General features: G+C 43.3%; 2 protein-coding genes across 4 annotated transcripts; one reads left to right on the top strand and one right to left on the bottom strand.

Annotated features, from left to right (window-relative positions):
* The first annotated feature begins 209 nt into the window (after nucleotides 1-209).
* Nucleotides 210-20769, top strand: TMEM43 (transmembrane protein 43). Of its 2 annotated transcripts, none has more exons than XM_062501045.1 (12): nucleotides 210-328; nucleotides 1459-1608; nucleotides 2583-2717; nucleotides 3404-3498; nucleotides 4156-4205; nucleotides 5693-5762; nucleotides 6126-6196; nucleotides 6366-6487; nucleotides 7086-7160; nucleotides 7242-7343; nucleotides 8692-8809; nucleotides 20708-20769. In XM_062501045.1, the coding sequence occupies exons 1-12, from the start codon at nucleotides 317-319 to the stop codon at nucleotides 20716-20718; spliced, it is 1011 nt and encodes a 336-aa protein (XP_062357029.1). In that variant the 5' UTR covers nucleotides 210-316; the 3' UTR covers nucleotides 20719-20769. The 2 variants fall into 2 exon arrangements, with proteins under 2 accessions (XP_062357029.1, XP_062357028.1); XM_062501044.1 differs by lacking the exon at nucleotides 20708-20769 and adding an exon at nucleotides 9727-11589.
* XPC (XPC complex subunit, DNA damage recognition and repair factor) lies at nucleotides 11758-21317 on the bottom strand. Of its 2 annotated transcripts, none has more exons than XM_062501041.1 (16): nucleotides 21200-21317; nucleotides 20349-20550; nucleotides 20026-20156; nucleotides 19627-19750; nucleotides 19056-19140; nucleotides 18428-18585; nucleotides 18096-18216; nucleotides 17815-17904; nucleotides 16469-17407; nucleotides 15829-15989; nucleotides 15500-15581; nucleotides 14930-15064; nucleotides 14296-14465; nucleotides 13985-14078; nucleotides 13682-13771; nucleotides 11758-13117 (listed from the first exon to the last, which is right to left on the bottom strand). In XM_062501041.1, the coding sequence occupies exons 1-16, from the start codon at nucleotides 21303-21305 to the stop codon at nucleotides 12908-12910; spliced, it is 2898 nt and encodes a 965-aa protein (XP_062357025.1). In that variant the 5' UTR covers nucleotides 21306-21317; the 3' UTR covers nucleotides 11758-12907. The 2 variants fall into 2 exon arrangements, with proteins under 2 accessions (XP_062357025.1, XP_062357026.1); XM_062501042.1 differs by having other exon boundaries at nucleotides 21209-21305.
* Between the last annotated feature and the right edge of the window lie 135 nt (nucleotides 21318-21452).

Raw genomic sequence — 21452 nt, 5'->3', positions numbered from 1 at the left:
TTCCCGGCCCCGAGGCGGCCGCTGACGCACCTCCTGCCGGCCGCACAGCTCCGCCAGGCCCGGCCCCGCCGCACTACAGCTCCCGCCGGCCCCCGGCCGTAGGGCGGAGAGAGAGGGAGGTGGGGAGGGGAAGGAAGGGAAGGAGGAAGAAAGGGCTTCCCCGCCGCGGCAGGACTACGCGTCCCGGCGTGCGCCGCTGCGGGCGGGGAGCGGCTCGGGGGCGGGGGGGGCCCCGAGGCGGATGAAGGCGAGGCTGGCGGTGCGCGGCTCTGGCGGCCCCTGAGCTGTGGTTCCCGGGCGGAGTGAGAGGCTCGCGATGTCGAGGAACGTAAGTGCTGCTCGCTCCGGCCCCGCCGCTGCTCCGTGCTCCGTGTGGCGGCCGCCCTGGCCGGCCTGCTCGCCCCCGAGGTGCCCGGGCTGTGGCCAGGGCCCTGTGCCGGTTACAGCCCGCCAGGCATCTCCAGATGAGAGGGAAGATGCGTGCTAATGTCTTTACAAATAATTCGATGGGTGAAGGTATGGGTGTTAACGTCTTTGAAATGTCTGCTGACTTTGGGCTGCAGGTTTGTTGCAGAGCCCAGCCAGCCTAACTCATGAAACAGAAAGTGGGTCTCCACAAGGCTGAACTTTGGAATAAAACAGTAGGCTCGGGGGGGGGCGGATATGAGGAAAGCGGTTCGGGAAGGCTGTGCCTTGCGAGTACCTCAGCCACTGGGGAAAGGAAGAGGGCAGCGTGCGGCCGGGAGTTTAGGATGGAAACGGGCTGCGCCTTCTGAAACCTCGGGAGGGGAAACCCTGCCGGGCGGGTGTGAGAGTCTCTCCCTTTATTTGAATAAAATTGCGGGACTCCTCTGTCTCCTGTTTGCACACTGGCTTTTCATAGCCTGATTTTCCGTACTCGGAGAAGTGCCATGCCCTGCGTGCTGAAGTTGGATTTGGTAACTCCCCACAAGCCACATATACACAGATAAACCCCTGGGCTCTCATGTTAGTTCTGTGCTTTGTCTTAAATTATTGTTACCCTGGATATAATTATTTTGGAGTGGGCAGGCACTCTTTTTGCTGGTGAGGTGAATCATAATTTGTTATTTATAGCAGTGTTTTAGCTGGTCAGGAATTTAGGACTATTACTCAATTTGTCATGGCCTAAATGCAGGGTGTGGACTCCAAATACAGAACTTGGAGGCAGACTGAAGAAAGCTTGAATGTGTAGAACCACTATAGTAGAAAATTTTTTTTTTTTTTTTTTCCCTATCAGGCTGGAGTTTTATTTATTGAATGTGTTTCTGGTATCAAAAGTGTAAGATAAGGCATATAATAAGTGTGAGAAAGTTTTGGTCCAAGGCAAGTGGTTCTGCTCTGTAGGGCAGCAGTGCTAACAAAGCTAAAAGACCTGTTTTGAAACTGAATGCTTTCCCCTTTCATACCAATATTGCACTTTTGGTTTATTTTCAACAGTTCTCTGACACAGGCAGCAGGAAAGAACATGTTAAAATCACAAGTGAGCCCAAACCAGGGTTCCTGGAGAGACTCAGTGAGACTTCTGCAGGCATGTTGATTGGACTTGTGACATTTCTTCTGGCTTTCTACCTTCTTTTTACCAATGAAGTAAGTGCAATACCACCAGTTTGTACACAGCTTTATTACTTGATCCATGAGGAGAGCAGGTTTTATCTGGGCACCTGGTGCTTATTCTCAAGATATAACAGAAAAGTGAAATCACAGGCCACAGGTAGTATTTCTGTGGAACTAGGTGTAGTAGAGACAGTAGCAGTGTGTGATCAAAGATAAGATCCCAAGCTTGCAAACTGATGATGAAACAGCCTGTGGTAAGAGGGTTGCATGAGCTAGCCACATTCCAGCCTTCTCTTTTCTCCTGAGATAACAAAAGGTCCTAATTTCTAGTGTTGTTATAATTGCTTTAAAGAAATTCACACCCCATGTTGCAAAATTGGGGGTGTTACTAATTTTTTCTCAGTATTATTTCCTGGGTTTTGATTAAAACAAGAAAAAGGTAGTCCAGAAATCTCAACACCCTATCATTGAAAATGTACTTGTTTTGGCAATTCTGGAGTGGAGAGCAGAATTTTGTGGATTTTCAGTTAGAGACTTCCTTTCATACCTCTGCAAGAGGAAAAATAACTACTCCAAATTTTGATGACTTTGCATCAAGAAAAGCACATCAGGATATGATGGTAAGGCAGGGAAAACTTCTGCCAAGGAGTCAATATAGGTGTGTGGAAAAATGAACCATAATTTATATCCTTTTTGCAGTTATTCAGGAATGATGAACAAGGTAACAGGTGGAGAGCAGTAAGTTTGGACACTTGTAGGAAGAATTGGGGTCTGTTTGGGAAGCTTAGTCAGTGTTAATGGTTCTGGAGCCTGGGTGAGAAGTACTGCTCCAAACTGGCTCAGACACAGAGAATGGAGAAGTACAGGTATGTTTCAAAAATATGCTCTGGGTTAAATATACAAGCATTTCTTGTTGTCATCAGTTCACTTGCCTGCTAACCTTGTTCACAAAATACTGCTGTGACACTGATTTTTCCACAACTTGATTTCTGCTTTCTTCATTGCAGGGACGAGCTTTAAGGACAGCCAAGTCTCTTGAGGAGGGGCTTTCTCTTGTGCTCCCTCTTGACAGCATCCACAGTATCTCCCAGCAGAATGAGGGGAGACTGGTGCACTTGGCTGGAGCTCTGAGTACATCTAAGGTAAATAAAATAGTATCTTGAAGATAGGAGTATTTCAAGCTTGGAAGGAAGGAAAAGTCTTTGCCAATTAAAGGTTTGTTTGATATCCAGGAAAAGACACATTGCCTTTCTCTTCCTCTAAGCATTGCCAGCTCAAGCTCTTGTTCTTGGCCCAGAATCAGGGAGATGCTGAATGGCCTTGTACTCCCTTCTCCAAGCTAATGCCAGCTGCGTTTACCCTCCAGCTGCCTTTCATGGATAATTTCAGTTGTCATTTGTGTAGAGAACCTGTTGTGTGTTCATGATACTGTTAAGTGTTCAGGCTCTTGCAAGCGCAGGAGCTGTGCAAGTTGTGACTTTTCAGTAGTGGTGATATTTTCCGTGGTCCACCCACATTGCAGAAGATAACACAGCACCTTCCAGCAAAACAGAATCTCCTGGCTTAAACACTGAAACCTGTAAAACCGTAGTCAGCAGTTCTAGTTTCTTTCTTCACTATGGCAATAACTTTTGATGATGATTCTTCTAGTCAGATTTGCCAGAGACATTCCTTTATGTCTTTCATAGCATTTATACTGTGTTCACCTGTGTGTAAGATAGTGCTTGCTGTACAATGAGGAATGTAAGTGGGTTCAGTAGTAAAAGTATAGTGTGGTTGTGAGGTACAGCATTTAGACTGACTTGTATTTTCTTTATTTTTTGCACAGCCTTTGTTTGACCCCAGCTATGGGCTCTCCATCCATGCTGTCAAACTTAAGCGTAAAGTAGAAATGTACCAGTGGGTTGAACATGAAGATTCCAAGTAAGTGAAAGTAATCCTTAAAAGTAGTTTATGAGGCTGTTCTTTTACCAGGATCCTATCACAATTTTTTCCCCTTATACCTAAGGAAAAAAAAAACCCAAATAATAAAACTCTTTATAGCAGGAGAATTATAGTAATAGTTGCAACCCAGATAGGGAAACCATTTCTGCTATTGCTAGTAATTCCACTGATGGTAGTATGAATGTTATTAGCTATTATATAGGTGTGACTGCACAGAATTCATGTTCCAAGTGTCTTTCATGTCATATAAAAAAAAAGGGTCAGAGGTTGTGAAGGTGTCAAAAATAATTTCTCAATTTTAGCATGCTTATGGTGAAGCATCTGTTGGAGATTGATTTGGGCCAGCTTGTCTCACTGTATTTAATTCTGGTTGTTCCTCATCAATCTAATCAACACCTCCTTGTTCAAAACATGGGAATAAGGAGGTTGTGGCTGTTGAGCACTTGTGCATAGTTTTCTCCTGGTACAGAAATTCTCTGTCTTCAGAACAGTTCAGAGAGGAGTTAGCTTATGTATAAAGATAAGTCTGTGTTGCCAGAGATCTGTCTATGCATTTCATTGGTGAGCTGTATTCTGCCCTGAGCAGGGGTGTGTATGCAGTGTTTTGGTTCTCATCCCAGCCCTTTTTCTCTGCAGGGAATATGAGGAGAATGGTGAGATTAAGAAAGAGACAAAGTATTCATACGGTAAATTGATCAGAGAGTCCCTTTCCTTTTATGCATGTGACCTTGGACTTTTACATGTGTGTGGATTTTGACTTTCGTTGTAACACTTCTATTTTCTTCTTGGGAAAGAAAGGAAAGGAATATGAAGAAATAAGCAAAAATTGTCTTTCCTAAACAATTCTCTTTCCTTTTATTTTCCTAAAATTTCTCATTCCTAAATGACAGACCCTGTCTTTCCTGAGGAAACTGAGGTAAAGGAGATATGTTGTTAGCAAGGCTATAGAAAATCTGAGTTTTGTTTTGAAACCCCTAAAAGTTCAGAGGAACATCCACGGATAGGATGTTCCAGAAATAAAGTCCTATGAGCAGAGATGAGCGGAGATGGAAGTGTGTTCAAAGCTACACCTGAGATTACACTTCAGACGTGGAGTAATTGGGAATATGTCAGCTGTGAGCAGAAGAGAAAAGACAGGGAAAAGCAGGGTAGCTGCAGCCTGCAAGGGAGCCTGTTGAGAACCTGTTTAGATGTTGATACCAGCCAGTGAAAAACCACCAGCACCTTCTGATGTGCACTGTGGCTTTTGCCAAGTGCTTTTTTGGCAGGAGCAGAACTGGGTGTGTTATTCTGATCTACCTTGTGGCAGAAAAGTACTCTGAGTCATCGTGTATTTGCAGATTGGTCTCTGTGCTTCATTTACCTCTGATCAAAGCACATGGATGTGCAATGTGGGCATGCAGCAGTTTCTGGGTGTGATCATATAAAAATACTCAGCTGAGTGAAGCACGGGGACCCTGTATCATGGAGGTACATAAGGGGCAAAGCTGGTGGTTGTGAGCCATGAAAAACAGGCTTACAGTGACATGGAACAAAAAGAAATGCCATCTAAAAAAAACCAGCTGTCCTCTCAAGACTGATGGATTCTGTCCCATTAATGTCTGTATGAAAGCCATGGACCCACACAGCTGCTTGATTACTCTCCCCTCAGCAGGACTGGGGAAGAAATTGGGAAGGACAGGAGTGATGGATGGGTTGAATGAAAGATAGGGAGATGGCTTTCCAATTACCATCTTGGGAAAAACACCCTAGGGAAAGTTTATTGTCAGTTAAAATAAATATTTAATTACTGACTTGTGTGTTGGCAAAACCCATTTGGATTTAACCTCTCCTGGGCTCAGTTTCACTCCAGATTCCTCCCCCTTTGCCCCCTGCTCCTTGTTATCACAAAACCAGCTTATTCCTAGTGGAGCCAGGAATCAAAGCCTGATCATGGAAGATACCAACAGCAAAGCTGAGCAAAGTTGAGTTACAATTTTTTCCCAAAAATACATTTTTTCGCCCTAAATCCTGCCATCCCCTGTTAATATGCTAGGAGGATGGATCTAAGTATCTAAGTACAGACTATCACAGACATTGATGTAGACAGTATTAATAGAAGTGTAACATAGAACTGATTGAATGAGAGGTGTCTTCAGAAACTGAGATCTGACCTCCTTATCATTCTGTTTAGATACAGAGTGGAAATCGGAAGTTGTGAACAGCAGAAACTTTGATCGAGAAATTGGACACAAAAACCCGAGGTGAGGTACCATCTGGCACAGTCCTTCTGAATTCTGTCACTGGATCTGATCAAAGATGAAAGCTAAATGACTGATTTCATAACAGAGTGCAGTAGATGGAAACTGCTGTTCTTTTGGTAGTTGGGAGAACGAAGATAAAAAGAAATTAGAGCAGCTCAGAGCAGTGGTGCCTTATTTTAATGTCTCCAACAGTATGACAGTTTCTTGATGGATTTGTTTTCACATCATGACAGTCATTTAGCTCTTTTGAGTTTCTTCTGGTGTTTGCCACACAGTACCTTTTATGTGCTACATATCACATACTGCAAATCAAGAGTTTGATCATAATTCTGGGACTAATCAGGGACTCTCTCTGTTCCATAGTGCCATGGCTGTGGAGTCTTTCACTGCTGTTTCTTCTAATGTCCAGGTTGGCAGCTTTGTTCTTTCCAAGGGTAAGGGTTGTTTTGTACTAGCTTTGTTTGTGTCTGCTGTTGCATCATCAGTGGACTTTGATTCTTTCTGCAATAGCTGTCATGTCAAGTGATAATCAAGAAGCCAGCCAGAAAATTGGCTGTTCCAGGTTAGACACTGGGCCTCAGCTTGATGCTTTATTCTGCTTAGGTCTCGTGGATAAAATTGATGATTTCAAGCAGTTGAGCTTGTCACACCTGGAGGATCCCCATGCTGATGTTACCCGAGGAGGAGATTATTTCTATCATAGTGACAACCCCAGGCGTCCAGAAGTAAGATGGGAAAGATAAACTCTAGCAGTGATTATTTGTGTGTAAAAAAGGAATTGGGGCACGTCCCATTTCTGTTTCAATCCATAGAAAATGGAGTGCAGACCATCACATAGGATGACTCCCTTAGTGCAGCCCTAAAAAATGAGTGTTTTTCTTGCAGAAAGCTTCCAGTCTGCTCTTTTATTTTCTGTTTTCTCGAGTCTGCTGTGCTTTTAAATGGAAAGGAATGGTGCTGGGAGGTGGGTTCCACCTCTGCCTTGCTGTACTGAGGAGTACAATCGAAACAGCTTGTCAGATTGTGCTGCCTGCCTTGTTTTGCCAAAAGATGGAATGATGAGGGATGAACAAAGCATATCATGTGCTCCTGCAGCTTAATCAGAGGGAATATTACAAAGCAGCATTTGAGCACTCCTGTTTCAGCTGACAGCTAGCCCTGAAAAAAGGACAGCTTGGAAATCATTCTGGCTATCTCTTGCTTGGCATAAATGTTCAGAAAAAGTGTTGATAAATAAAGGATATTCCTGTGCTGAGTTGTCTTTTCTGTGATTCTTCTTTGTAAAACAGTCTTTCTTGACTTCCAGTCTTCTCTTGTTTGTAGGTGGGAGACCTTCGTGTCTCTTTCTTCTATGCAGGTCTGAGTGGAGATGATCCCCATTTGGGCTCTGCTGATAAGGTGAGTCTTCAGGTGTTTCTGTATTTTTCAAGCTCTATTCCCAACTCAGTAATCAGTAAGTATTCTTCCCTCTCTTCCAAGGTGACTGTGATTGCTCGGCAGCGAGGTGATCAGCTGATTCCTTATCATACCAAGTCTGGAGATGTTTTGGAGATTCTGTACCCTGGGGACCTCTCTGTGGAGGTGAGATTCCACACTCTTCTACTGAAGGGTTAAAACCTGAGGTAGTAGTGAAGAAGCAGCAGTAGGAGAAGTTCTTACTCTCCTTCAGATCTGCTCTGAGGAGGAGATGCTCATAAAAACATTGGCTTTTCTCTCTCCTTCTTGGACAACAGGTTGTAGCCTGTGTTTGCTTCCAGGCTTCTGCACATTCTGTTTGCTTTAGAGATTGTTTCTGTGCCTTTTCATTTTGTTTTTATTTTCTCCTTGGTTGTTTCCCACTTACAGATACAAGCACATGCTTTTGAACTGATCACATGTAAAAATAGTAAAACCAGGGTTTAAATAAATAAGCTGTAAGAGTTATTCTTTTTTCAGCTCCTAATAACAGGAGTTTAGGCTTGTTTGAAATGTTTATAACTATTCTGGATGAGAAAGAACCTTCAGGCAGAGCATTATGCTTCAATAAATTTTGCATGCTCCAGCAATTTGGTGATTCATTTACTTCCTTTAGTAGGTTTGTTTCTGTTAATGATTGCTGCATGTCCTGCTGTAATGAAAAACATGTAATTTACAGGTGCACCCAGAAGCAGTTAAAAAGGCTTTGTTTTGACTTGAAAGAGTAGCAGTAGAATCAAACCTCTGCTGTAAGTCCTGAATCTGCATTAGACAGAATTTTGTTTCATTGAAAATTAACTGGCTACAAGTAAATAATGCATTGAGTACTTGTATGTGCAAGTAGTCAATCAGTCTTACACATCTCTTCCCATTTAGTGCTTTCTAATGTCCCATCCATCTTCATGTGAATGTTTTGTTGAGCCAGAGGGTCACATGACCCATTCTGAAAGGAATCTTAATCAGAATTCTTGCAAAGAGATGCTTTGCTTTGCCTGATAAAATGCACACAATACCTCTTAGCTTTTCTTCCCTGCCTCCAGCTTGCCCTCTTTCACACAGCTTTCCTTCAGCCGTCAGTGGATATTGTTGCCTCTTTTCCTTCAGAGTGAGGTCAGGTTCTTCCTTCTTTATTGCAGTTACTTATTAGTGTCTTATTTTCCACAGTAATGTTGAATGCATCCAATTGTAGCAAAAGTGGTGTGCTTTCTGCCTGTGAGTAGTATTGAATGGTGCTTTTAGGTTGTCTTAATTAAGAAAAGTGCCAGTTATCCCCATGCTGCACTGTTCAATCTATTGTGTACTGCCATACTGCACAGACCCTACAGAATGAACTGCAGTATATCTTCTGCAAGAGAAATAGTACTCCTAAAATGCTCTTGGCTCTGATTGGCTCATAATATACTGGAATTAAGAGTATCTTGGGAAAAAAAAAAAAAAGAAGAAACGGGCTGCATGTGATGGTGTTTGCTTTCAGGAGGTGTTTCAGAAGGAGCATGAGAGTAACACCATGAAGACCTGGGCCCTCCGTGCAGCTGGCTGGCTCTCAATGTTTGTGGGCATCAGCCTGATGACCCGAATCTTTTACACATTAGGTAAGTTTTTCACAGCAAGGTAAAATGATCTAGAAATAAGATTGTTACTTCTAGAGAGTGAATTCACTTGGAGACCAGGAGAAATCTGATTTGAACTCAAATGTGATTAGATCTGAAAAGTCACTGTAGGCAACTGCAGGTAAACAGGACCCCAAAACCAAGTGGTTGCTTTGTGAACATTAAAAAACCCCACACAAATACCTTTTGCCAGTCTCAGAAGATCCCAGCCCAGTGCTTAACAATATAAAAATCTGAAGCACATGTTGGGCTGGTTCTTTCAAATCTAACTCAAGGTGTTGCAATACAATTACTTTTCTGCACCCACACACAACTGGTTTCCCCAACAGGTCCTAATCAGCAGTTGTACAGAAATATGTTGTTGTGTCTAGTTATTCTACACTATTGTAAACAAACAGCAGAGGATTTTTTTGTTTATTCTTTTAATATAGAAAAATGCTGGAGTAAAAACAGGACAGTGCCTCATGCTTGCATAAACTTCAGACATCAAAGATAACATTCACTTTGTAGCTATGAACATCTTGTTTTCTGATTTATTTATCCATATACATGCTGCTCCAAGATTTATTGTTGCCAGAAGGGAATTTCTGTGCTAGCAGCTTTTATCAGTTGCCCTAGACTTGTTCCACAGCTGTAGGGTTATCTCTCTCCTCTCAAGCCTTGGACAAATCTTGAGACTTCATTTTGGATTCCTTTCTGCATGAAGAGATGAGGATAGCATTGCCTTATATGTTTAGTTGTTGCTTAATGATCAAATGTCTTGATGATGCTCTTGATAAATAGTTTGAGTCTGTCTTATGATTACAGTTGTTGGGGTGCAGATCCTAGGCATGAATCAGACTTCTTTTTGAGCTGTCATATTGCCAACTACTTCACGCCATGTTTAATTCTCTCTGCAGTGGACTGGTTTCCTGTTGTGAGGGACCTGGTTAACGTTGGCTTGAAGGTGTTTGCTGTGTGTGTGGCCAGCTCGCTGTCCCTGCTGACCATCTCCGTGGGCTGGCTCTTCTACCGCCCCCTCTGGGCCCTGCTCCTTGCCCTGCTCTCCCTTGTCCCCATCATGGTGGCCAGATCCCGTGAGCCGCCCAAGAAGCAGCAGTGACAAGGAGTGCTCGGGTCTTGAGCTGAGTCCTGGTTAAAGCCTTCCCAAGTGCTTTTCTGCCTGGTTCCTGCAGCAAGCTTACAGCAAATCACAGCTCAGCAGCAAGCACTGAAAGCTGGGGAAGGGGCTTCAATGTGGTTATTGGTACACGTTATCCATAGGACTGTGGGATGCTGTTTGTGGCAAGTCAGTGACACCAGCTTTGGCGGGAAAAAAACATTCTGTGTGTGTGCATTGATGGTAAGTTAGTGAACAAGCAGATTTGTACCTCTTACTGCTTAGTAATTCCCTCTGATTTGAGAACTGGCAAGTCCTTGCTGGGTGGGGCACCTTGTGTGTTTTGGAGAAAGTGCCAGCTGCATCCCATGGACCTGGTTAGATGGCCTTAGGAAATGCATGTGCCTGCCTGTCTCTGACAAACCTTCCCTCTGCTGCCTTTTCTTGTTTGCACGGTCAGGAACACTATGTTTGGCAGTGTATGTGTTCAAAGGGAAAACACAGCTTAGGTGAATTCCACACAATATTCATGCAAGTAAACCATCTACTTTTGGACTGAGGATTTTCAAAGTCATTGATGTAATGAGTGGCCAGGTTAGCAGTGCTCTGAGGTTGGTCAGTTTTATCAGGACACATTGATTTCCCCACATTTTAAAAGCATCTGAAGTTATTCTTGGTTAAGCATCCAGATGATAGCCTGGACTATATAATTTTTGAAACAGTTATGCAATTTCACTTCAAATTGCACTTAAAGGGTTACTCAGAGGTCATTCACATGTAAATATAAAACCTACTGCCTTTAAACAACATTGACTTTTATAACTGAATGTGTAATCTTTAAAATAGTTGGGGTTTTTTGCTCTGTATACTGTTCCTTTCTTTAATTTCACTTAGTAAGGACAGTGAACATACTCTGTGAAATTAAGTAATGGAAATATTTTTGCCTGATTCGTTTTTATATAGTTTAGTAGCCTGGATTGTTAGTTTTGTATCATGGCTTGTAGTGTTGTGATGGCTCATGTTTACTTGCTGTAACCAGTACTTGAGATTAGAGGCACTCAAGTCTCTTCACCAAGCTGGAGTCTGGTTTCCCCTACACTACTGTGTTTTGGGGACAGTAACACAGTTCAGTGCAAAAATATTTTCAGCTACAAAATCTATGATCACAAGAGGAGTGTTCTCTGTACCAAAGGAACTTGACTTGAACATACATAGAAGCAAGCATTTCCTAGAAATGAAAATAGAAATCTGAGTTAGAAATCATAAGTGTTTTGAGAATTTGTAATTGCTTTGTTAGTTCTGGTTAGTTCTAATTTCTTCTGGTGATTGAATATTGTCCACGTGGTCTCACAGCCCTGTCCTGCCGGTAAAAGCCAGGAGCAGAGTGAAAGGGTGAGTACAGGAGATGGCCTTGTGCATGCACTGGTACATGGCAGTGCTGCTGCACAGTCCTGCTGCTCACATCACCAGCTCATGCTCCAGCAGTCAGGAATTGTGCTCTAGAGGGAGAGAGCCTGGGTTTGAACTGCTGCTGTTTTGTCCGTGATGAACAGTAACCAGCATTACTTACAGGAAATGAAGTGACAGTTTTCTATAGAAGTGCTGAACTTTTGTATATTTAATAAAACACAGTTTTCAAAAGGCTGACCTGTAGGCCTTTTTATTAAATTCAAGTATTGCATGTTTCATATCCAGGATGTCCAGGTAGTTTGTAGTTTTTACAAGAACTAGTTTCCTGCAAATATTTCCCTGTTTTGGGAACTTGCTCTCAGCCTGCCATGGGTTTACTCTCCATTACTGACCAAAGAAGTCAGTCACTTCATTGCCTCGCTAAGATTATTTGAAAAATATGATGGTTCAACCTGACTGCTACAGCCCTTTCTGTTTTAAGGAGACTGGGGGGTTACATGTGCATTCCAAAAACAGACAACGTATTCTTTTCTTCAAACTTTATTTTGATCTACAAATACAGTACAAAAATAATTTTTTTATTAACATAATTACATGAGAGCCATTTTCTTACATTTCAGTCTCGGTGATAATGTCCAGCAATGACAATTGTTTTCCCCTCCATTTCTAAAGAGACTGTGTCAGTGGAATTTAGATACATAACACTGCCAAAGACAGATCAGTATTCTCTACTACAAAAGTGCAGGAAAAGCTTATGTAGATTTAACATTCCTCTCTCAGCAGTTTTTTAATGCTATGGTACTGGGTAACAAGAATTCTGTGGTTTTAGTGAATTTTGTTCCAGCAGTGAGAATTAGCCACTTTCCATGTTTTGCTCCTGAACAGGATCTTGATAAGCAACAAAAGGAAATGTGTATATATTCAAATTTCTTAAGAAGGCATATTAAACCTTAAGTTTGTAATAAGGACAGGGCTTCTCCCTTCCACAGCACAAGATTTCTGAGAGAAAATGGTAGGCTGAAAAGCTAATTTATATCACAAAATGCAAAGGAAGTATTAACTCCTCCATATTCTGATTGTGGAGGGTTTTATTAGACCTTAAAGGAAGTATTTCCCCTTGAGACAGAAAGGCCAGAACTCTACCTCACCAGTGATTTGGGTAAGCTATGCATCAAAGCAAGCATCGCCTTTGGCCACATCTCTGCAGACAGGTAAAAAGCAGCTGGATGCTTTAGTTCTGAGCAAGGAGGGAAGAATGAAAATGAGAAAAATGGGAAAAGAGACTGCTCATGCCAGGAGTGCCTCAGGAAACTCAACTATTAGTGCTCAGTGATACAAGAGAGCAAAAACCCCAATAAAGCAAAGTGATCGAAGGTAGAGCTCTTTACCCAAGTCCAAGGCAAAAGGAAGAATCTATCACCTGATACCTGTGATCTCAAAGGAAAGTGGATGCTGAATTAGGTTGGTCCCTGACAGCTCAGAAACACAAGTGCACCGGAAGACCCTAAGGCCCTAACTGGTAAAGGATACTTCTATCATGCCTATTTTTCCTGCATCTGAAAATCCTGTCATCACAATTTCTCAAAAGGGAACAACTGAGCTGCTTCTCCTCTCTTTTCACGCTTGCTCTTTTTGGTTGTTTTCTCTCCTTGTTTCTCTAGCTGGCGATTTTGGGGCCAATAAATGGCTGTGTTCCCCACTGCACTCTCTGAGCTCGGAGCTCCTTCTTCATCAGAAGAGAATCCCTCTCCTTTCTCTGTCTCAGATGCTGATGGCTCAATCTGGAAAAAACAGGTGTGGAAATCAGAAAGGCACTCGAAGAACCACTTGTAACTGCCACTTTTTAAAAAGGCTTGTCTTTGGTTACAGTGACACTTAAGTGACCTTACAGAAGCTGGCTGCTCTGGTTTGGGCTTCCCACCCAAATTGTTTCTATTTCTGAACACCAAAACATTCTTGCAATACAAGCATTTTTGACAATGGAAGACTAAAACCAACCTGTTTGAAAAGGATCAGGCTTTTCACCTTTATCCTTGCAGAAAAAATTAAGAACTAAACCATCCAACTAAAAGAAAAAGTGCCCCACTCTCATCCTGTTAGCTACATGCTTGGCTCAGAGGAATAAATCTAGGAAGGGGTAAGACAAAACAGAAAATAGTAATAAAATTAAAAATATTAATTCCTTGTTAAACAGTAGCAAATCTTTGATTAACATGACCACACTGAACTTCTGGCCTAGTTTTTTTGACTAGCCAAAGACTTTTGAGCAACTACACTCCAGAAATTTTATTCTACAGTTAAAATAACCTCCAGAAAAAGAAATGACAAATAGTAAGGCAGGATACCTTGATGGAGTAGCGTTGCTTCAACCTCTCTCTGATGAGAAGTCCTTTTGTGAGCAGCTTCCAATTCCCTAGAGCTCTTTTCTCACGCTTCTGTGGGGGATTGTTATGGGAAAGAGAAAAATTTACTACTGTGAGTTTCAATGTACTAATGCACATGGAAAAGGAAAGCTTTAAGATTTTTAAACTGTCATCAAAAAAGCCTCCTGCATGTTGCTTGCACAGCCCACCCTATTTGACTGCCCAGTCTCAATGAAACTTACTTTGTAAATATAACAATAAGGAAGCTGCAAAAACAGTTCTCACCTCCTTCTCCTTCTTTTCTATTTCTGCTTGTTCATTCTCCCAGGCAGCAACAAGGACCTCTTTATACTCCTCACAAACCACATACCCATCAGTACTAGGAAGGAGAACACAATCCCCTGTCAGCTATGAGAAGGAAAAAGAAAGGCAGCAAATGCCTGCTGACCCAGCCCAAAAGCTACAGAACACATACAGAACTGTCTGTCTCAAAGGATCAAAGTGTGCAACTGGTCACATGTTGCCCTTAATACAAGATACACAACTTCTGCAGGACATCAGCATCTGAGAGATGCAAAAGAGCAGCTTTTACATACACTGGGTGTGAGTAGCCGCCATGAAAATCAAATCCAGTGATGGCTTGAGCACAGTCAATGTTCAACTTCCGTGCCACTCTGTTCAGGTTTGGAAGCTTCAGCTGCACGCAGCCAACAGGTAACATGGATGGCAAAAAGAGATAGACATTTCCATATTCATTCCGAGGAACCTGTTATGGCAAGATTAAAGAGACAGTGATAATCCTATTTTTCTGGAGAGAGGTGAAAATACGTGCTGCAACTCAGGGACTCTTCCCTCCTGCCATTCCACTTAATGTTCACATGGCAAGGTACAAGCCTAGATTTTAGCTGCATGGTTATCTCCTAGCTATGTCCTCTGCCCAAGCTTTGTTACTCAGGCTGTAATGCAGAGAATTAGCAAGGCAAAACATGGGCTAGGAAGAACAGATCAACAAAATCTTGACTTTAGCAGTCTGCACTCACTACCTGTATTTGTGAAATGCCTCGCTAGAGTTTTGACTATTTCCTCCAGTGAACATTTACTTCTGAACTCAATCCTGAATCCAGATGTTACTGACTGATCTCACACAAGCATGCGACTTCTGGAAAAATAAAGCCCAGAGCTCCACACAAAGAACTTCCTTTAGTACCAGCCCTCTGCTTTCCCAGCTACCTTTCCATCCACTGCTATGGGAGGCTGATACTCCTCTGTCTGCCAGCGGCCAAACAGTGCCAGGTCCTCCCGGTCCCGGTTCGCCGGCTCTGCCAGGCGCGCCTTCCTCGCCCGGTTGGAAAATCCTTTTACCATCTGCAAATACAACAACCAGGCCTGTAACATCACAAGATGCTGACAGTGGTTTCAGGTTTTCCTAGGACACTGAAGGAGGTTTCAGGTGAGCAGAAATTCTATTTCCTCGCTTCACTATCCATTGCCTATAAAGGACAACACATGGCACCTGTATGCAACAGGCAGTGCTTATAAAACACTGGGATGCCTTTGGAAAAGGTGAAAAGGGAGCATTTCTGCCAGATACCTTTGGGGTGGGAAAAAAACCAAAGCTGGGCTTTGAGTAGCATGTAGGAACTATACGCATAGCAGGTGGACAGTACAGCTACCACAAACCATGCAAGCAAGTGTGAAATCTGCATCTGATGACAAGACAGAAGACAAAAACCAAAACAGAACAGAGCTTGAGCTTTGGAGGGTAGATGGATTGCACAGGAGGAAGTCAAACCCTCTTGCCTTGTATGGCACTTCTCCAACCCTCACAACTCGAGCTTGCTTCAGCCAAGTGTCCCTGGAGTGTAGCGTGTGTATGCAGTCTCTGAAAAGGCCAGAAAGAAGCAAATATAAGTGTTTTCAAGTCATCCATAACAGATCCACAATAAACTTATTATAGTAGAAATAATAAAAAGTTGTATCTTAGAGATACACAAATGCTGTCAGAGCAGCCAAATGGCTCACCTGATTACGCACGTGGCCTGAGACTACTGCTGATACCATCATGCAAATTAGCTCTCCAATTTGTTCCAAAGATCAGAGATGCAGGTGACAATAGGTGCACAACTCACCTGGAGTAGACAGCCTCTCCCCTGCAGTACCCTAAGATAGCAGCTGACTCAGGATAGATGGCCTGGTATTTCAAGAGGTGCCTCTTCAGTGCATAGAGAGGATGGTTTTTGTACTCTCCAATTGCTGTTGGTAGAGGTTGATCTTGAAGCTTCACTTGAAACTGTAAGCATTATACAGAAAATAGTAATTTCACAACTTTTTCACTACCCTTTGTAAGAAAGTAATGACTATAATATGAACCAAAGAAAAAAAACCACCCGTAACTTACCAGATGAGCCAACAGACCACAACATTTTGCTGCAAATAAGTACTTAGATGTCTGCCCTGACGTATGTATTTTAAAAAACTTTCTCCAAGAAGAGTAATGCTAAACACTACACAGACCTTACCAGTAAGTTTCCAGCACAAGCTGTGCAGTACTTCTGTTACGGAAACTTGTTTGAACAACCTCCATCATTTAAAAATTATTTAAATCTATCACCATATATTCTCTTTAAAACATGTTCAGTCTCAGCATTTCAAGTTCAAATACAAGCCTCCTTCCTCACAGAAAGAGATTTCTAATGCTTCTTATCTGAATGAGAATCCAAGGACTGGATTCCAGGCACTACATGTCCTGAACAACCTAATGCCATTTACCTCATTTTCTTCCTTCTTGTCTCTCTCCACGTAGGGACTTTCATATGGCTGCAGTGTCTCTTCCCACCACTCTGGGTCCACACGGCTCTTCCTTGTTGAGGTCATCCACACTGGATCATACCTTTGTGTCACATCCCTGACACTCCCATCATTGTCAAATCCCACAACGTAGAAAAGCGGCTTTGTGGCATGTGCAAAGCACAGCTGGGGCTGGCCCACATTGCCATGAACACAATCTACACAAACCCACTTGTCTTCAGGCTCAAGGAAAACCTCCAGCCACTGGTCTGTGCCCATTGCTTTCCTCACTTCCTGCTGTCCATCCTCCTCATCACTAGAAATGATTTTGTTTCTCCTCCTCTGTGCCTGAGGCAAGGCTGGAGCTGTACTTTTTGCTGGCTTAGTCTCAGCTCCACACGAATTTTCTGATAGCCTTGTTTCTGAAGTCTCAGTTTTTGACCTTTTTATAGTTATCAGCTTTGAATTCTGGGCGGCCTGTGAGCTCCTTCGCCTTTTAGGGACACTTTCAAAATCCTCATCAGAGACATCACTCTCCTCCTCTGAAACCTCAAAGTCTGAAGCACTGCCCTCATCACTTCCACTCTCTTCCTTGTAACACACTTTGGAGGCCACTCGTCTCCGGCGGTCATTCTTGGGCCTGGCTGGTACATCTTTTTCTGCTGAACTGGTCTCATTATTTGAGTCCTTCTGCTCCTGGCTGCCTTTAGTTGGCTTTGACTTGTGTGTCCTCTCTGTCTGGGCAGTTTTTGGCCAGGGTTTTTCTGGCTCCTTGTTGTTTTCTTTGCGCTCTGAGGATTTCTCATCCTGTTTGGCTGTTTTGCAGGGGCATTTTTTTGCCACAGTTTTGGGTGTTGTGGCAGAACTCTCCTGCCCCTCAGAGGTGCTGCTGTGAGACAGCCTCTTGGATGAGCTCTTTCCCTGCAGAGAAACGGGGCAGGTCACTTTTATCTCCACAGCTAAGAACATGGTAAAAATAAAAAGACTGAAATCAGCCCAAGGTTCATGCAGACCAAAGGTCAGCAGGCACAGTCAATTCACTAGAAAACTTCAAGCAACTGGCTAAAGAGAGGTGTATTCATGCAGCAAGAGTTGTCATAAAAGTTTTAAATGCAAACCCACTGAATCGTTAAGAAATCTTTGCTGAAAGACAGAAATGAGTGGCCTTTTTAAAGAAGAAAATTAAAAGTTAAGGGTGTGCATTTTCTGCCATGTGAACAGAACGCAGGTTCATGCAGAATGCCGTTAACTGCAAGCTGTAATAGCCAGAAAGATTTTTTTAATCCTACTAAACCAGTGACCTATTCCACATAAACAACAAAAACTACCTTTGGTCTTATCTCCTTGAGAGGAATAGGCTGAAAAGACAGCACGAGGCGACACAGCAGCTGTAATGCTCGCAGAATAATTAAAAATATCTGCAAAACAGTTTAATTGAGTAATTTAATCACAGGACGTCATGAGATAAAAATACAAAAAATAATAAGCTACAGAATCACTTAAGTCACTGATTTCCTTTCTTAAAATCCACCCCTCCCACCACTTTGTGTATGACCTGACACTCAGCATCCAAAGTCACCAACCAACCCTGCACTTCCCAGTCTCTTACATGAACAAGCTCCTCATCATCCTGTGCAGCGTAGATGGCAAACCTCCTCTCCAGTGTTGACTGAAGGGGCTCTGCTTTTTCAGTGGAAAGCTCATCATTGACAGTGAACGTTCCAACAAACCTGAAATACAAGACACCTGCTCATTACCCAGTGTTTGTGACTGTATTCTTAAACTTCTGAGTTCACCCTCTCCTTCTCTAGAAAGACAGTCCCTCTTACCCTTTCATATAAAATAAAAAAAGCCCTAAGAAAATTGCTAGTTGCAGTTATCCCTCTCCCTGAACCCTAGCTCTACATTCTATGTGACAGCATGATCAGAAGAGAGTTTTACCATTTCACCAAGTTGGAAAGGTAGACAAGGCCCACTTGGCCTGCAGGCACCTGGGTGAAGCGGGTGGGGACGATGGACAGACCGATGGCGAGGAGATCTGGCTGGCTGCAGATCCTGTTCCTATAGAAGCCGTTTGCTAACAAACACAGCAAGTGAACCTGAGAGAGAAGAGTTCAAAAATGAGTTCACAAGAGATTTTCCTTTTTGGAACTATTGTCCATGATAAAGACAAGGAATACTTCACAGCTTCTTTTAAAAGAGGTGACAGTGAAGCCTCCAAAGCTTCAGTGCTGTCTTCAGAAGACAGTAAAGCACTAAAGTCTTTGCAAGTGTCTCCTCCTCTGACTGGCAGTTGAATCCCAACAGAATAGAAAGATATCCCTCTATGGAGTACACATTCTACTCATATGCTTTGAGTTAAATATTACTAACACAGCTACTGTGTTTCCAATTCACAGTTTAGGAAGAACTTTAAGGAGCATCTGTCAGGAATACAGCCTCTTTATTTTTTCACTTCTAGCCATGGCCCCATGGTATTTTATAAAAATTAGGGGGTTTTTGATTACAAATCAGTTCAGACACCTTTATGCTCAATTTCTTCTCTGCCATGGTTCTCTGTGACAAATACCTTATGTGTGTCTTCACGAACCTCCTTGCTGAAACGTTTCATCATTCTCCGAAGGTACATCTCAAACTCTGCTTTCCTTTTCTCTCTGCAGAAGATTACAGAAGAAAGGGATGCTGTGGGATTTCTGTGGGCCTCCCTTTCTAGAGTTCTGAATTGGATCAGTTCACAAAGAATCTTCTGTGCACACTTTAAGGAAAGGTTTAGTGACTGGCTATGTGAACAGGCTGTTGAGGTTTTGCAGTAACACAATGTCATTCATCCACAGCCCTCCTTGCAGAGATCTGCTGTCCCTTCATGGGAAATAGAGACAGTAAAACACAATTAAGTTGCACACTTGATTTTCAAGGAAGCTGAAAAGCCTCCTCCATTCCTGCCAACTTTCAATGAAGATTTTTGGTAGAACTGTCAGTGTGTAAATTGTTCTTCATCCCACAAGCCTGCATCATTCCAACTCCATGGTGTGCACCAAGTGGGGATTTCCACCCTGAACACAGCAAGTTAGTGACAGCCAAGACTTAGGGTATTTTTAACTACAGCTTTTAGCAGCCCTTCACCACCTGCTTGTGCTTACCTCCTCTCTCTTTTCTTCACCTGCTCTGGGGTTTCAATCTCTATCTCAACAGGATTGCTTGGTAGCCCCACTGATGGAAGAGCAGCAGCTTCTTCTAACTTATCTGTAGCAGGTTCCTGAAGTTCTGTAAAAATAAAATACTAAATTATAAGTAAACATGGAATAGATTCCCAGGGAGGCCAGATGATGGGATAAGAACCTACGTTTTCCTTCACAAGTGTTCAAAAAACCTTTAAACAGAACACATCCAGTATCTACCAGCTCCTGGATCTTCCATAACACTGTGTGTGCCAAGTTATTTCAAATAACTGTGGGATGCTGGTGACCTGCCTTTGAAGAATCATTGTGATATATAAGCTCTTAAAAAATGCTTAACATGAAAAAAGATGCAATTGTTACCTTCCACATCCTCCCATTCATCTTCACTTTCATCATCATCATTGTTGTCAGTACTGTCCTCAACCATCTCTTTTTTAACAGGAGATTCTGTCTTTAACTTCACCTCTTTCTCAGGATGGTTCACTGAGTCACTGTTAAAATCATCAAAACAGTGGTAGCATCAGGAAATGTAGGTTCTTGTTTACCAAAGACTAAAAATAGGGAAACAAATCAAGCATGACCTCTGCATCAGTAACAACAGATTGAGTATTTGACAACCAAACCTCAGAAAGAAATAAGATTAAGAAAAAGGTCCTATAGACTCGAATGACAAATAAGTTTACCTGCATGTTTCCTCTTTGATACAATTCTCTTTATTTCTAGCATTCTTTTTACTTTCTTTTATTTGTGATTTTGCCTCTTCTTGTTTTGAAGGCTTGGAAGTTTTTACTGAGTTGGAAACTTCAGTATCACAATCTTCTTCCTTTTTTCTGGCTGGAGCTTTTGGGTTCTTTTTTATACTAGGTTTTTTCTCTTCCAAATCATCTGTATGTGAGAAAAGAAATGAAGATTAATGTTAGAGGATGGAGTTTCATCTCCACAGCAACCTGAAGCAAAACCTCCATTAGACTTCATTACAGGCAGCTTCAGAAGAACATGAGCACTCACAACACTGAGCATGTCATTGTTTGTTTATGAATAGGCAAGATTTGAACAGTGACACTTCCGGGAGGAAAATACTGATGTAACTCACACGATGTACCTAAAAATTCCTGTAGTCCTACCGACGGAATCGGCAGAAAACCAAGCATCATGCTTGCTACTCACAACAACTTACAACCACGCGACGCTGCTCTGGAGAGCCGAGACAAAACAACACTTCACGGGCTGGCTCAGCCTTTACCAGCGTGCGGGGCAGCGTCACACACGGGTTTAGCGCCCGGGAGCTGGGGCACCGATCGCACCGCCGATAGCACAGCCGATAACCCTGCCGGTAACACGGCCGATAACCCTGCCGGTAACACGGCCGATAACTCTGCCGGTAACACGGCCGAGAGCCACCGTCCCCGGTCCGGCGTGGCCGTCCTTCCCGAGGCGAGCTGCCTCCGCTGCCCCCCAACCCCGCGGCCTGGGGCGGCCCGAGCCGCGGCGGTGGCGCAGCTCCTGCCCGCCACGGCTTCCCTGCCGCACTCACCCTCCTGACCTTCCTCCTCTTCCTCGTCCTCCTCTTTTCGCAGCCGCCCGGAGCGCCTCTTTTTGGCGGCCGCGGGCAGGGGCGATGCTCGGCGCTTTCTGGCCATGGCGCTGCGGGCGCGGGCAGGTCCCGGCCCGGCCCCGCGCTGGGGAAGGGGAGGGCAGGGGAGGGGAGGGGAGGAAGGAAGGGAGGAAGGGAAGGAAGGGGCCGGGCCGTAAAGTCTCGCGGGCGGGCGCGGGAGGCGGTTTGAAAG

The sequence above is a fragment of the Cinclus cinclus genome, chromosome 12 (genome assembly GCF_963662255.1).
Source record: "Cinclus cinclus chromosome 12, bCinCin1.1, whole genome shotgun sequence".
NCBI classification, from domain to species: domain Eukaryota; kingdom Metazoa; phylum Chordata; class Aves; order Passeriformes; family Cinclidae; genus Cinclus; species Cinclus cinclus.
The sequence above is the reverse complement of the archived record's forward strand: the minus strand, read 5'-3'. Positions and strand labels throughout refer to the sequence as shown.